Below are 16,679 nucleotides of genomic sequence, written 5' to 3'. Positions count from 1 at the left end.
ACAGACACACGCAGACGCACTAATACACAACTTACATGATGTCCGGACATCTCTCAGACTGTTCTTCCCCTCAATTTTCAGCTGGAAAACACTGTGGCTGCGAGACGACCGGTCATTCAGGACAGTTTTTGCCACAGAGCGATTGGTTTTTGCTGTCTGGAGAAGGTCATGTACCTGCAAAAAGCAAACTATGGTAAAGAGGGGGTAAAAAAATAGCTTACATAAGACCTACTCCATCATCCAATTAGGGGGCACAGGAACCATGGAGAGTAGCAGTCTACTCTAATTCTACTTTTGTAAGTGCCCACAGGGTCAGGGTATATACACAGATTATGCCAGTTACGGCCTCTCTTCTGTGGTTCATGGGGGCGACAATCACGCCTTGCCTAGACTATAGGTACAAGTGATGGCCCAGATTTTAGGAATCCCATGCGTGGAAGATCAACTACCAGAAATCCAGCCTAGTAACGGCTCCGTGAAGGACTAGACAGGATTCTCTCATTATACAGACTTCTAAAGAATTTTTCAAACAAATGGGATTTCTGTTTTGATGGCCTTTTGCATGGTTCCTCCCAAGGGCACTGCAGAACCAGCTCATACATTGGTGAACTAGGAAGTAGATTATCTGCAGAATTTCCATAGACCCTGGATCAAGGTCCTCATCTGAAAGTGATCCACAGGCCACGGACAAATGGAGTCTGCCAGATATTGATATGGGGCATCTTGGTTGAATCGAAAGGTTGAGACATACTGCTCAAGAACGAGGAATCTGTAGATGTCAATATTGGTACATAGAACAAATATTGTCCATTACAGATACCCTAGTTGCATCACCGGGATCTTTATATATCTTTATCACACACACACACACACACACACACACACACACACACACACACACACACACACCATCTTTTCATAAAGATGGTCCTTGGCTGGAGACCTAGTTCTGTAACAGTTCAGATATCATTCCTGTCTGTCTTCTTTTAGGAGAATCTGGCACTTTTACAAGGGTTACTACATATGCAACATAGTCATTCCTCCTATAGCTCCTTGTGACCTAAACTTGGTCTTACCAGCCCTACAAGATGTTCCTTTGCAAACTCTTGGTGGACGTGTAATGACTCGCATGTAAGACCTTTCATTTATTGATTACTAGCAAGTATCAGAACTTGGAACTTCACCTTCCAAATCCCCACATATAATTTCTCATGAAGCCAGTGCCGTTCTTAGAACTAAATCCTCTTTTTAGCAAAAAGTGTTGTCCGAATTGCATAATGGATATTCAGAAGAGGAAGGAGCACGTCACATTTTTGGATGTGGTCAGGGCTTTGAGGGTCTACGTTAATAGGACTCAATACCGTCACCAACCGGATGACCTATTGGTCCTCAACGATGGGCAGGACCATTGCTAGATTAACTACTACAGTAAGATTACATTGTAATCAGTTGCTGTAAGAGACAGCACATCTTATAAGTTTGGTTGGTGCCTAAACTGAGCAGCTGTTTGCGACAGTTACCTGGTCCATTGCACATACACGATCAAAATGTCACAGGTTCAATGTTTGTGCACCCAAAGTAACTAGTTTTAGACGCAAGGCGACTCCAGAACATACCTTCCCGCAAGGACAGCTTTTGAAAGGCACCATGTTCCCAGTGTCTCTCAATAGGACTATGGAGTAAGCATCCTTTACATGCGTGGGATTGATAAACATAACTAATATTTTTGGTTTATTAAGACATCTCATTTGCTTTATAAAACAAGGTTATCCAGACGATAGCTTCTACAAGACCGTAGAAGTTCTCACTTCTTGGCCAATATTGCCAGCCTTCAGACTTACCTCTTCCACACTGGCAACTTCCACATAATGCAAATTGGTGACATAGACATCATTGCTGGACGAACTGACTTTCCGTATTTCGTATTCTTGTTTCTTCTCTGGACGGTTTACCAGCAGGTCCCGTAGGGTCTCGTTATAAATCTCCAGGAAACTGGCCGTGAACTTATACTAAACAAAGAGATAAGACGGATACTAGTCATCACAAGAAGTTTAGCTACAAAGCAGGTCACCAGATTATTACACCTTGTAGACCAACACCTCACTGACCTGCCACCCTTTAGTCTTCAACTCCTCTGCACTGCTGAAGATCTGCCTAATTGCTCGGGGTATCATTCCTACAGTATCCCCAGAGACATTATCCGGACCCTCCATGGTGTAGGTCTTCCCGCTGCCAGTTTGGCCATAAGCAAATATACACACAGGATACCCATCAAGGGCCGACTAAGCGGGATAAAGCATAAAAAGTAGTCAGTGGAGCCGCAGCAACAGACACTATATGGGGGGGGATGTGGCAGAGGGACCTACCTGAACCAGCAAAGAGATCTCCTCAAACACTGCAGCCTGACTGGTTGACGGTGGGAAGATGCAGTCAAAATTAAAGTCATATTTGAGAGACTGACTCTTCTCCCGACCAATGTGTGACTGAAGGAAAAAGAAATGAATGACGTTACAGAGCTATAGATTTCAACTTGACAAGGACTTAGACGTAACGGAAATAAACGGCTTACCTCCTCAGTCTTTGTTAACACAATGGCCCTCTCATCATCGCTGGGAAAGACAATGTGCCCAGTAGGTAGACTGCGCTCAGACTGTATGGGCGGCCGGACTCTGCAGAACACACGGATGTTCCCCTGAGGTGTAAGAGGTGGATTAGGAAGTCAGGTGTGCACTTATGCTGCACTGCAGAGCACCCACGTGATAAAGGCCAGCGCAGGCAGTATTTGTGCCCACTTACCTTAAGCTCCTGCACAGTGTTGTGCAGCCTCCTGCGCTCTGTCTCCAGTGTGTATATTTGGGTTTCCTTCTCTGCCACACTAGATTTTAGGGCAACAATCTCCTCAAGCTGGTCTTTTACCAGGGTCTGCAGCCTTGAGCTTTCACCCTCCAAACGAATCAATTTAACCTACAAACCGGGAGTGTAAATTAGATGTATACAGATCCTCAAATATAGGCAAAGCTGTTTGTTTGCGGCATAACGTGTGATAACTACAAACTAATGGTCTCCTTAAAGACCAAGGAGGAGATTTATCAAAAGCTTGGAGAAAGGAGCTCATTGGTGGATAATAAGATTTTACTTACCGATAAATCTATTTCTCGGAGTCCGTAGTGGATGCTGGGGTTCCTGAAAGGACCATGGGGAATAGCGGCTCCGCAGGAGACAGGGCACAAAAAGTAAAGCTTTTCCAGATCAGGTGGTGTGCACTGGCTCCTCCCCCTATGACCCTCCTCCAGACTCCAGTTAGATTTTTGTGCCCGGCCGAGAAGGGTGCAATCTAGGTGGCTCTCCTAAAGAGCTGCTTAGAAAAAGTTTAGCTAGGTTTTTTATTTTACAGTGATTCCTGCTGGCAACAGGATCACTGCAGCGAGGGACTGAGGGGAGAAGGAGTCAACTCACCTGCGTGCAGGATGGATTGGCTTCTTGGCTACTGGACATCAAGCTCCAGAGGGACGATCACAGGTACAGCCTGGATGGTCACCGGAGCCGCGCCGCCGGCCCCCTTGCAGATGCTGAAGTCAGAAGAGGTCCAGAATCGGCGGCTGAAGACTCCTGCAGTCTTCTAAAGGTAGCGCACAGCACTGCAGCTGTGCGCCATTTTCCTCTCAGCACACTTCACACGGCAGTCACTGAGGGTGCAGGGCGCTGGGAGGGGGGCGCCCTGGGAGGCAAATGTAACCTATATAAAGGCTAAAAATACCTCACATATAGCCCCCAGAGGCTATATGGAGATATTTAACCCCTGCCTGATTTCTCTAAATAGCGGGAGACGAGCCCGCCAGAAAAGGGGCGGGGCCTATCTCCTCAGCACACGGCGCCATTTCCTCTCACAGCTCCGCTGGTCAGGACGGCTCCCAAGTCTCTCCCCTGCACTGCACTACAGAAACAGGGTAAAACAGAGAGGGGGGGCAAATTTATGGCGATATTTTGATATAACAAAGCAGCTATAAGGGAGCACTTATTATAAGGTTATCCCTGATATATATATATATATATATATATATAGCGCTTTTGGTGTGTGCTGGCAAACTCTCCCTCTGTCTCCCCAAAGGGCTAGTGGGTCCTGTCTTCGTTAGGAGCATTCCCTGTGTGTCTGCTGTGTGTCGGTACGTGTGTGTCGACATGTATGAGGACGATATTGGCGTGGAGGCGGAGCAATTGCCAAATATGAGGATGTCACCCCCTAGGGAGTCGACACCAGAATGGATGCCTTTATTTATGGAACTACGGGATAGTGTCAACACGCTAAAGCAGTCGTTTGACGACATGAGACGGCCGGACAATCAATTAGTGCCTGTCCAGGCGACTCAAACACCGTCAGGGGCTGTGAAACGCCCTTTGCCTCAGTCGGTCGACACAGACCCAGACACAGGCGATGACTCCAGTGGTGACGGTGACGAATCAACCGTATTTTCCAGTAGGGCCACACGTTATATGATTTTGGCAATGAAGGAGGCGTTACATTTAGCTGATACTACAGGTACCACTAAACAGGGTATTATGTGGGGTGTGAAAAAACTACCTATAGTTTTTCCTGAATCAGAAGAACTAAATGACGTGTGTAATGAAGCGTGGGTTGCCCCTGATAAAAAGCTGATAATTTCAAAGAAATTACTGGCATTATACCCTTTCCCGCCAGAGGTTAGGGAGCGCTGGGAAACACCTCCTAGGGTGGACAAGGCGCTAACACGCTTATCTAAACAAGTGGCGTTACCCTCTCCTGAGACGGCCGCACTTAAAGATCCATCAGATAGGAGGATGGAAAATATCCAAAAAAGTATATACACACATGCAGGTGTTATACTACGACCAGCTATAGCGACTGCCTGGATGTGCAGTGCTGGGGTAGTTTGGTCAGAGTCCCTGATTGAAAATATTGATACCCTGGACAGGGACAATATTTTACTGTCGTTAGAACAAATAAAGGATGCATTTCTTTATATGCGTGATGCACAGAGGGATATCTGCACACTGGCATCACGGGTAAGTGCTATGTCCATTTCGGCCAGAAGAGCTTTATGGACGCGACAGTGGACAGGCGATGCGGATTCAAAACGGCATATGGAAGTTTTGCAGTATAAAGGGGAGGAGTTATTTGGAGTCGGTCTATCAGATTTGGTGGCCACGGCTACAGCCGGGAAATCCACCTTTCTACCTCAAGTCACTCCCCAACAGAAAAAGGCACCGACCTTTCAACCGCAGCCCTTTCGTTCCTTTAAAAATAAGAGAGCAAAGGGCTATTCATATCTGCCACGAGGCAGAGGTCGAGGGAAGAGACAGCAACAGGCAGCTCCTTCCCAGGATCAGAAGCCCTCCCCGGCTTCTACAAAAGCCTCAGCATGACGCTGGGGCTTCTCAAGCGGACTCGGGGACGGTGGGGGGTCGTCTCAAAAATTACAGCGCGCAGTGGGCTCACTCGCAAGTAGATCCCTGGATCCTGCAGATAATATCTCAGGGGTACAGGTTGGAATTAGAGACAGATCCACCTCGCCGTTTCCTGAAGTCTGCTTTACCAACGTCCCCCTCCGAAAGGGAGACGGTTTTGGAAGCCATTCACAAGCTGTACTCTCAGCAGGTGATAGTCAAGGTACCTCTTCTGCAACAAGGGAAGGGGTATTATTCCACTCTTTTTGTGGTACCGAAGCCGGATGGCTCGGTAAGGCCTATTCTAAATCTGAAGTCCTTGAACCTGTACATAAAGAAGTTCAAGTTCAAGATGGAGTCACTCAGAGCAGTGATAGCGAACCTGGAAGAGGGGGACTTTATGGTATCCTTGGACATCAAGGATGCGTATCTCCACGTTCCAATTTACCCCTCACACCAGGGGTACCTCAGGTTCGTTGTACAAAACTGTCACTATCAGTTTCAGACGCTGCCGTTCGGATTGTCCACGGCACCTCGGGTCTTTACAAAGGTAATGGCCGAGATGATGATTCTTCTTCGAAGAAAAGGCGTATTAATTATCCCATACTTGGACGATCTCCTAATAAGGGCAAGGTCCAGAGAACAGCTAGAGATGGGATTAGCACTGTCTCAAGAAGTGCTAAAACAGCACGGGTGGATTCTGAATATTCCAAAATCCCAGTTAATGCCGACAACTCGTCTGCTGTTCCTAGGGATGATTCTGGACACGGTTCAGAAAAAGGTTTTTCTCCCGGAGGAAAAAGCCAAGGAGTTATCCGAGCTTGTCAGGAACCTCCTAAAACCAGGAAAGGTGTCTGTACATCAATGCACAAGAGTCCTGGGAAAAATGGTGGCTTCTTACGAAGCAATTCCATTCGGCAGATTCCACGCAAGAATTTTCCAAAGGGATCTGTTGGACAAATGGTCAGGGTCGCATCTTCAGATGCACCTACGGATAACCCTGTCTCCAAGGACAAGGGTGTCTCTTCTGTGGTGGTTGCAGAGTCCTCATCTATTGGAGGGCCGCAGATTCGGCATACAGGATTGGATCCTGGTGACCACGGACGCCAGCCTGAGAAGCTGGGGAGCAGTCACACAAGGAAGAAACTTCCAGGGAGTATGGACGAGCCTGGAAACGTCTCTTCACATAAACATTCTGGAACTAAGAGCAATATACAATGCTCTAAGCCAGGCAGAACCTCTGCTTCAAGGAAAACCGGTGTTGATCCAGTCGGACAACATCACGGCAGTCGCCCATGTGAACAGACAGGGCGGCACAAGAAGCAGGAGTGCAATGGCAGAAGCTGCAAGGATTCTTCGCTGGGCAGAGAATCATGTGATAGCACTGTCAGCAGTGTTCATCCCGGGAGTGGACAACTGGGAAGCAGACACGATCTTCACCCGGGAGAGTGGGGACTTCATCCAGAAGTCTTCCACATGCTGGTAACCCGTTGGGAAAGACCAATGGTGGACATGATGGCGTCTCGCCTCAACAAAAAACTGGACAGGTATTGCGCCAGGTCAAGAGATCCGCAGGCAATAGCTGTGGACGCGCTGGTAACGCCTTGGGTGTACCAGTCGGTGTATGTGTTTCCTCCTCTGCCTCTCATACCAAAAGTATTGAGAATTATACGGCAAAGAGGCGTGAGAACGATACTAGTGGTTCCGGATTGGCCAAGAAGGACTTGGTACCCGGAACTTCAAGAGATGATCACGGAAGATCCGTGGCCTCTACCTCTAAGGAGGGACTTGCTTCAGCAGGGTCCCTGTCTGTTTCAAGACTTACCGCGGCTGCGTTTGACGGCATGGCGGTTGAACGCCGGATCCTAAAGGAAAAAGGCATGCCGGAAGAAGTCATTCCTACTTTGATTAAAGCAAGGAAGGAAGTAACCGTGCAACATTATCACCGAATTTGGCGAAAATATGTTGCGTGGTGCGAAGATCGGAGTGCTCCGACGGAGGAATTTCAACTGGGTCGATTCCTACATTTCCTGCAATCAGGATTGTCTATGGGTCTCAAATTGGGATCTATTAAGGTTCAAATTTCGGCCCTGTCGATTTTCTTTCAAAAAGAATTGGCTTCAGTCCCTGAAGTCCAGACCTTTGTTAAGGGAGTGCTGCATATACAGCCTCCTGTGGTGCCTCCAGTGGCACCGTGGGATCTCAATGTGGTTTTGGACTTCCTAAAATCTCATTGGTTTGAACCACTAAAAAAGGTGGATTTGAAATATCTCACATGGAAAGTGACCATGCTTCTAGCCCTGGCTTCGGCCAGGAGAGTGTCAGAACTGGCAGCTTTATCTTACAAAAGCCCATATCTGATTTTCCATTCGGACAGGGCAGAACTGCGGACTCGTCCGCATTTTCTCCCTAAGGTGGTGTCAGCATTTCATCTGAACCAGCCTATTGTAGTGCCTGCGGCTACAAGTGACTTGGAGGACTCCAAGTTACTGGACGTTGTCAGAGCATTAAAAATATATATTGCAAGGACAGCTGGAGTCAGAAAATCTGACTCGTTGTTTATATTGTATGCACCCAACAAGATGGGTGCTCCTGCGTCTAAGCAGACGATTGCTCGTTGGATCTGTAGCACAATCCAACTTGCACATTCTGTGGCAGGCCTGCCACAGCCTAAATCTGTAAAGGCCCACTCCACAAGGAAGGTGGGCTCATCTTGGGCGGCTGCCCGAGGGGTCTCGGCATTACAACTCTGCCGAGCAGCTACGTGGTCAGGGGAGAACACGTTTGTAAAATCTTACAAATTTGATACTCTGGCTAAGGAGGACCTGGAGTTCTCTCATTCGGTGCTGCAGAGTCATCCGCACTCTCCCGCCCGTTTGGGAGCTTTGGTATAATCCCCATGGTCCTTTCAGGAACCCCAGCATCCACTAGGACGATAGAGAAAATAAGATTTTACTTACCGATAAATCTATTTCTCGGAGTCCGTAGTGGATGCTGGGCGCCCATCCCAAGTGCAGATTATCTGCAATAATTGTACATAGTTATTGTTAACTAATTCGGGTTATTGTTGAAGGAAGCCATCTTTCAGAGGCTCCTCTGTTATCATACTGTTAACTGGGTTTAGATCACAAGTTGTACGGTGTGATTGGTGTGGCTGGTATGAGTCTTACCCGGGATTCAAAATCCTCCCTTATTGTGTACGCTCGTCCGGGCACAGTACCTAACTGGAGTCTGGAGGAGGGTCATAGGGGGAGGAGCCAGTGCACACCACCTGATCTGGAAAAGCTTTACTTTTTGTGCCCTGTCTCCTGCGGAGCCGCTATTCCCCTAAGTTTTTAAACTAAGTTACTAAGTTTTTAAACAGCTTGTAATATGACACTTAGAAGCCGATTGGCTGGTACTCTCTTTCACCACTTTCCCAGCTTTGATAAATCTCATACCTAGTCACAAAGAGAAGGAGAAACGTGACACGAGAATACTGGCTATCAGGTACGACAGCGTTAATCTCAGCCTACCTCTTTGTCCTTCAGCAGCTGTGTCATACTCTGACTGGCCGCCCTTAGCTCTTCTACGGCGCCCTTCTCAGTAGCCAATTCCGCTTCCTGCCGCCGGCAGAGATCGGTGAGCCGCCGCACCTCTTTCTCAGAGTCCGCCAGTTTCTCCTGTCGAGACTGCAGCTTGGACGACACGTCGCTAAACATGGGAGACATGGTTAGACAACACTTCATATTCAAGATCATCTTCACACTTCGCATGTGGCTTTCATGTTGTGTGAACGGATGTAACAAGCATTGCATAGAAACCACAAGGGGACGTAGTTATGTGACCGGCGGCCAGGAGACGACACCCATAGAGCGGGAATAGAATCTGTGGGAGCCCGCAAGGGGCTTTGTTGTGCTCACCGCCGCCGGGATCCCGGCCGCCGGTAAGCCATACCCTACCCCACCAAGGACCAGGGTAATTAATTCAATGAATCCAGGACAGAACAAATTACACAATTCTGCTTGGTCCCAATGGCAATCTGCATCTCCCAAACCAATGGGTACAATATGTAATCACAAGGCTGCCAAACAGGCCTTTCAATCCCAGACGTTATAAAGGGGATCATTCCATTATCTTATCAAGACTAGACAAAGCAGTGGTTTTGTAAAACTTGCACGATGACATGTGTAAGCTAGCAAAAGTCCACTGAAGGTGGTGACCCTTTAAAGAGCCCAATGTTGACATGTCAGAACGCAGCTCTGGTTACTCCATTATTAGGAATGAGTACAGTCCTGCGCAGTCCCTTAGTGGGGATTATAAGAAATGTATTGTAAACGTCTGCAGACTTTCACTTACCACAACTGCTGGCTGATCTGAGAGTTCTCACTGGATAGCGCCGTGACCTGCCTCTGCAGCTGCTCCTTGGTGGTCTGGAGACGAGCATTCTCCCCGGACAGAGTCTGCACTTTGCCTTTGAATGTTGAGACTTTGTCCCGCATGTCGTTGACCTGACCCTTGAGGTCCCAGGCGGCACGCTTCTTATTCGCTGAAGGGGCTTCTGCCCGAGCAGCTGCATGATGGGGGAAGGGTAGGGGGGGAAATAATGGTCACTACAAGCCAACGGTCATTCCAGTGACAGACAGACACACACACACACACACACACACACACACACACACACACACACACCAGTTGTACAGTAGGAGGAGGATACAGTCAGACAGCACCACTAAGCTGGGCATACACAATCTACAATATCAACATCAATACTGCAGGCTGTCTGGTCCCAGAATAGCAGAAGTCAGATAGCAATGCTTTGGCAGTACAGAGATCATCTCCTATCCTAGATATATTAAAGCCAGGAGGGACCCGTCTATTGAATAGATCAGGCATGTCCAAACTGCGGCCCTCCAGCTGTTGTAAAACTACATATCCCAGCATGCCCTGACACAGTTTTACTGTCAGAGAATGCTAAAGCTGTGTCAGGGCATGCTGGGATGTGTAGTTTCTCAACAGCTGGAGGGCCGCAGTTTGGACATGCATGGAATAGATTAATGACTGTCTGGAGATCACATGATCTTCCACCAACAAGCAAGGCCAAGTTAAACAACGAGGTCAAAGGATGGTGGTGGACCTTACAACACTCTATTCTGGGGTCACACAAGAGTAATTCCACATTACATACAATGAACACCATGACTTTCAGTTCACAGCAATGGCTAAACTCCACAAGAGCCAACAATGTGCTGGCTAGATATTAAGTAGAAATCATTACCGATTGTGGTATAAGCCACGAGATCTGGATTGTGCATGAACAGGTAAGCTTACCTGAGACAGACGCTTTCAGCTTAGCCGGAGCAGCTGCAAAGAGACAGTAAGACGGTTCATAACACACCTAAAAAATCACTATGGCTAAATGGTTATAGCTGTAGCAAATAGACAGACCATCAAAGTATCACTAGTAGAAGCTTACACATACCGCAATGACACATCAATTAGGTATAAATCTGCCTAGCCAACCGAAAGCTTACCAAAACACCTTGCATGTCCACATTTATGGGACCAATCATACGGTTCATCCCTACCGGCTCACGTAGCTACGATAACACATCAGAAGGAGTGGGGAATGGGCAATATCTCAGTGTACTGCCCTAAGAGCTCGCAATTAGCAAAACACGAGATAGAATAGATGGGCTGGAAGGTCAGGTCAGCTAGAGACATGGGCAAATGTAAGATCACCACAATACAAGGTAGAATTGTGTGCAGTGGAAGATGTGTACAGTACAATGTTACACATCACTGGGGACGAGAGAGATATTTTTTTTTCAGCCTTCTATCCAGCCAAGGCCATGTAGAGGAGGGCTTATTGGCTTCCAGCTTGGAACTTCTTCCCTGGGACTGCTAAGCCAGAGTGGATCTGGCAAAAAAAAAAAAAAAAAATCCAGAATCCACTACTGCCCCCCAAAAGTCGTTGAAAGTAACACTTTAATACAGAAAGTTTACATTCATTCACAATCATGTCCCCAAGCTTTCTGATGGCAGGAAACACAACAGAGGCCTTTGTCAGCGAACCATGGAAGCATTTAGCAGATAAGAGCCGGGGCTTCTTGCGCTATTCTCCAGGGTTTGGAGCGTTGAGGTTCCCCAGCTGATTTATTGCCTGCCGGGTGGAAGCCATCATCCATCACTGATGGGTCACCACCAATATGGGGAGGTGCATCCCCTAGAATTGTGCAGAGCACACAGTGTAGGTTAGATGTCTGCCATACCTTCTCCCTGAGTCAGGGAAGGTGGTATGCAGAGTAAGTCATATAAGGGAATGTCACGTTTACTCTTAAGAGACAGAACCAACAAAACGTGAGAACGTGTAGCTCTAATTTACACTACAATAATAAGGTTGGCCTTTATTCAGGATGCAGCAGCATTAGCCAAACAAGTAACATGTAAATAATACGATCCAAGTGAACATTTACCTGCAGTCTGCACCCTGTTCTTCGGCTGTAGGACTTGGAGAGACTGCCGACCTGAAAACCAGAAGAAAGCATTGTTATACTTACTAAACTGAGCTACAGGGACTTTCAGGTCACTCATCAGCACCTTTTCTACACCACCAAGTAAATGCTTCACCTGTTAGATGTTCATATGGACAGTATGAGCCTACAGAATGGAAGGATCCCTACATGCAATGCACACAACGCACTCCACGCTGCAACTTACTCTTTACATACATCCTATTCAAATGCAGGATAAAGTGTTTTGTAAAATCCAGTTATTAAAAATAAAATAAAAATTCATCCTGAGAACTTGATCTGTAATGGAAAACGTGAAGCTCAAAAACCAGACTCCAAACACTACGTAACATACCGATCACTTGTTGCTTCGGAAAAGCTGCAGCAGGGGCCACGCGGTGCCTGGTGGTGGCAATGCTCGCTGCCACGCGAATCTTTGCTGTCCCTCCTTCTGGGGATGAAGTTTTAAAACGTTTCTGAGGGGACAAGAGACAAGGTTGCCATTTGTACACATGCATTGCAGTAAATATACACCTCCTGCACTGGCTGTGTCGGCCGCACAATTCACAGATAGGAAAGAAGACAAAATAATGAAACACCTCCAGATTGGTCTTTAAACTCGGTAAATTCTCCATCTCACCACTCAGCGCCCTCTTTCTGCTCGGAGGTACAGGCAGACGAGACATCTTCAGGGGCTGCTGCTGCTTGTTCTCCGTCAGATTTTCCATATTCAGATTTCTTATAAAAGAATATGGAGGAAAAACAATTAGAACCGCAGAATATCCAACATGAAAACAGTGACAGCACTCACAGCTGCAGATAAGATTTTAAACCTACCAGTAAATCTTTCTCCTAGTCCGTAGAGGATGCTGGGGACTCTGTAAGGACCATGGGGTATAGACGGGCTCCGCAGGAGACATGGGCACTATAAAGAACTTTAGAATGGGTGTGCACTGGCTCCTCCCTCTATGCCCTTAGAGAAACTGTGCCCAGAGGAGAAGGACAGTACGAGGAAAGGATTTTGATAATCCAAGGGCAAGATTCATACCAGCACACACCATCCACACCGTATAACCTGGAATATACAAACCAGTCAACAGTATGAAACAAACAGCATCAGTCAGAGACTGATCAAAACTGTAACATAACCCTTATGTAAGCAATAACTATATACAAGTCTTGCAGAAATATGTCCACACTGGGACGGGCGCCCAGCATCCTCTACGGACTAGGAGAAAAAGATTTACCGGTAGGTTTAAAATCTTATTTTCTCTTACGTCCTAGAGGATGATGGGGACTCCGTAAGGACCATGGGGATTATACCAAAGCTCCAGACCAGGCGGGAGAGTGCGGATGACTCTGCAGCACCGTTTGAGCAAACAGTAGGTCCTCATCAGCCAAGGTATCAAACTTGTAGAATTTAGCAAAAAAGTGTTTAACCCCGACCAAGTCGCCGCTCGGCAAAGCTGTAATGCAGAGACGCCTCGGGCAGCCGCCCAAGAAGAGCCCACCTTCCTAGTGGAATGGGCCTTTACTGAATTTTGTAACGGCAATCCAGCCATAGAATGAGCCTGCTGAATCGTGTTACAGATCCAGCGAGCAATAGCCTGCTTAGAAGCATGAGCGCCAACCTTGTTGGCTGCATACAGGACAAACAGAGCCTCTGTTTTCCTAACCCGAGCTGTCCTGGCTACATCAATTTTCAAGGCCCTGACTACATCCAGGGACTTGGAATCCTCCAAGTCACCCGTAGCCACAGGCACCACAATAGGTTGGTTCATATGAAACCACCTTAGGCAAAAATTGAGGACGAGTCCAACAACATGACCACCTTCCAAGTGAGAAATTTTAATTCCACCGTTTGAAGTGGCTCAAACCAGTGAGATTTCAGGAACTGTAACACCATGTTAAGGTCCCATGGTGCCACCCAGCTTGTTGGATGCATACAGGATAAACAGTGAGTCAGTTTTCCTGACTCCAGCCGTTCTGGCTACATAAATCTTCAAAGCCCTGACTACATCTAGTAACTTGGAATCCTCCAAGTAACGAGTAGCCGCAGGCACCACAATAGGTTGGTTCAAATGAAAAGATGACACCACCTTCGGCAGAAATTGCGGACGAGTCCGTAATTCTGCCCTGTCCATATGGAAAACCAGATAGGGGCTTTTACATGACAAAGCCGCCAATTCTGACACACGCCTACCCGAAGCTAAGGCCAATAGCATGACCACCTTCCACGCGAGATATTTTAACTCCACGGTCGTAAGTGCCTCAAACCAGTGAGATTTCAGGAAACTCAACACCACGTTTAGATCCCAAGGTGCCACTGGTGGCACAAAAGGGGGCTGAATATGCAGCACTCCCTTTACGTCTGAACTTCAGGTAGAGAAGCCAGTTCCTTTTGAAAGAAAATGGATAGGACCGAAATCTGGACCTTAATGGACCCTAATTTTAGGCCCATAGTCACTCCCGACTGTAGGAAGTGAAGGAAACGGCCCAGCTGGAATTCCTCTGTAGGGGCCTTCCTGGCCTCACACCAAGCAACATATTTTCGCCATATACGGTGATAATGTTTTGCTGTCACGTCCTTCCTAGTCTTCATCAGCGTAGGCATAACCTCATCCGGAATGCCTTTCTCCGCTAGGATCCGGCGTTCAACCGCCATGCCGTCAAACGCAGCACGTCTTGGAACAGACAGGGTCCCTGTTGCAACAGATCCTGTCTGAGAGGCAGAGGCCATGGGTCCTTTGTGAGCATTTCTTGCAGTTCCGGATACCAAGTCCTTCTTGGCCAATCCGGAACAATGAGTATTGTTCGCACTCCTCTTTTTCTTACGATTCTCAGCACCTTGGGAATGAGAGGAAGAGGAGGAAACACATAAACCGACTGGAACACCCACGGTGTCACCAGTGCGTCTACAGCTATCGCCTGAGGGTCTCTTGACCTGGCGCAATACCTTTGTAGCTTTTTGTTGAGGCGGGACGCCATCATGTCCACCTGTGGCAGTTCCCAAAGACTTGTAATCTGTGTGAAGACTTCTTGATGAAGTCCCCACTCTCCCGGGTGGAGGTCGTGCCTGCTGAGGAAGTCTGCTTCCCCGTTGTCCACTCCCGGAATGAACACTGCTGACAGTGCTCGTACGTGATTCTCCGCCCATCGAAGAATTCTGGTGGCTTTCGCCATCGCCACCCTGCTCCTTGTGCCGCCTTGGCGGTTTACATGAGCCACTGCGGTGATGTTGTCTGATTGAATCAGCACCGATTGGTTGCGAAGCAGGGTCTCCGCTTGACTTAGGGCGTTGTATATGGCCCTTAGTTCCAGGATATTGATGTGAAGGCAAGTCTCCTGACTTGACCACAGACCCTGGAAATTTCTTCCCTGTGTGACTGCCCCCCACCCTCGGAGGCTTGCATCCGTGGTCACCAGGACCCAGTCCTGAATGCCGAATCTGCGGCCCTCGAGAAGGTGAGCACTCTGCAGCCACCACAGAAGAGACACCCTGGCCCTGGGGGATAAGGTGATCAGCCGATGCATCTGAAGATGCGATCCGGACCACTTGTCTAACAGATCCCACTGAAAGATCCGTGCATGGAATCTGCCGAATGGAATTGCCTCGTAAGAAGCTACCATCTTTCCAAGGACTCGCGTGCAGTGATGCACAGACACCTGTTTTGGTTTTAGGAGGTCTCTGACCAGAAATGACAACTCCTTGGCCTTCTCCTCCGGGAGAAACACCTTCTTCTGTTCTGTGTCCAGAATCATACCCAGGAACAGCAGACGCGTCGTAGGAACCAGCTGCGACTTCGGGATATTCAGAATCCAGCCGTGCTGTTGTAGCACTTCCTGAGATAGTGCTACACCGACCAACAACTGCTCCCTGGACCTCGCCTTATTAAGGAGATCGTCCAAGTACGGGATAATTATAACTCCCTTCTTTCGAAGGAGTATCATCATTTCGGCCATTACTTTGGTAAATACCCTCGGTGCCGTGGACAGACCAAACGGCAACGTCTGGAATTGGTAATGGCAGTCCTGTACCACAAAACGGAGGTACACCTGGTGAGGTGGGTAAATGGGGACATGTAGGTAAGCATCCTTGATGTCCAGTGATACAATGTAATCCCCCTCTTCCAGGCTTGCAATAACCGCCCTGAGCGATTCCATTTTGAACTTGAACTTCCTTATATAAGTGTTCAAGGATTTCAAATTTAGAATTGGTCTCACCGAACCGTCTGGTTTCGGTACCACAAACATTGTGGAATAGTAACCCCGTCCCTGTTGAAGGAGGGGAACTTTGATTATCACCTGCTGGAGGTACAGCTTGTGAATTGCCGCCAGTACTACCTCCCTGTCCTGGGGAGTAGCTGGCAAGGCTGATTTGAGGTAACGGCGAGGGGGAGATGTCTCGAATTCCAGCTTGTATCCCTGAGATACCACTTGTAGAACCCAGAGATCCACCTGTGAGCAAACCCACTGGTCGCTGAAGTTCCGGAGACGGGCCCCCACCGCACCTGGCTCCACATGTGGAGCCCCAGCGTCATGCGGTGGATTTAGTGGAAGCAGGGGAGGATTTTTTCTTGGGAACTGGCTGTATGGTGCAGCTTTTTCCCTTTACCCCTGGCCTCTGGGCAGAAAGGACGCGCCTCTAACCCGCTTGCCTTTCTGAGGCCGAAAGGACTGTACTTGATAATACGGTGCTTTCTTAGGCTGTGTGGGAACCTGAGGTAAAAAGGTAGACTTCCCAGCTGTTGCTGTGGATACGAGGTC

The 16,679-nt window shown here is 47.9% G+C and overlaps 1 protein-coding gene across 2 annotated transcripts in view; it reads right to left on the bottom strand.

Annotated features, from left to right (window-relative positions):
* KIFC1 (kinesin family member C1) overlaps window positions 1-16,679 on the bottom strand; it is a 61,372-nt gene that overhangs the window by 29,206 nt on the left and 15,487 nt on the right. For both annotated transcript variants that reach the window (XM_063938241.1, XM_063938242.1), the window contains exons 2-13: window positions 12,512-12,650; window positions 12,268-12,388; window positions 11,877-11,927; window positions 10,732-10,764; window positions 9,760-9,973; window positions 8,937-9,114; window positions 2,797-2,964; window positions 2,570-2,692; window positions 2,367-2,483; window positions 2,109-2,282; window positions 1,842-2,009; window positions 36-174 (exon numbers count right to left, since the gene is read on the bottom strand). In XM_063938241.1, the coding sequence (XP_063794311.1) occupies window positions 36-174; window positions 1,842-2,009; window positions 2,109-2,282; window positions 2,367-2,483; window positions 2,570-2,692; window positions 2,797-2,964; window positions 8,937-9,114; window positions 9,760-9,973; window positions 10,732-10,764; window positions 11,877-11,927; window positions 12,268-12,388; window positions 12,512-12,650 (1,625 nt within the window). The remainder of the gene's footprint in view (window positions 1-35; window positions 175-1,841; window positions 2,010-2,108; window positions 2,283-2,366; window positions 2,484-2,569; window positions 2,693-2,796; window positions 2,965-8,936; window positions 9,115-9,759; window positions 9,974-10,731; window positions 10,765-11,876; window positions 11,928-12,267; window positions 12,389-12,511; window positions 12,651-16,679) is intronic.

Source organism: Pseudophryne corroboree, chromosome 8 (genome assembly GCF_028390025.1).
Source record: "Pseudophryne corroboree isolate aPseCor3 chromosome 8, aPseCor3.hap2, whole genome shotgun sequence".
NCBI classification, from domain to species: Eukaryota; Metazoa; Chordata; class Amphibia; order Anura; family Myobatrachidae; genus Pseudophryne; species Pseudophryne corroboree.
The sequence above is the reverse complement of the archived record's forward strand: the minus strand, read 5'-3'. Positions and strand labels throughout refer to the sequence as shown.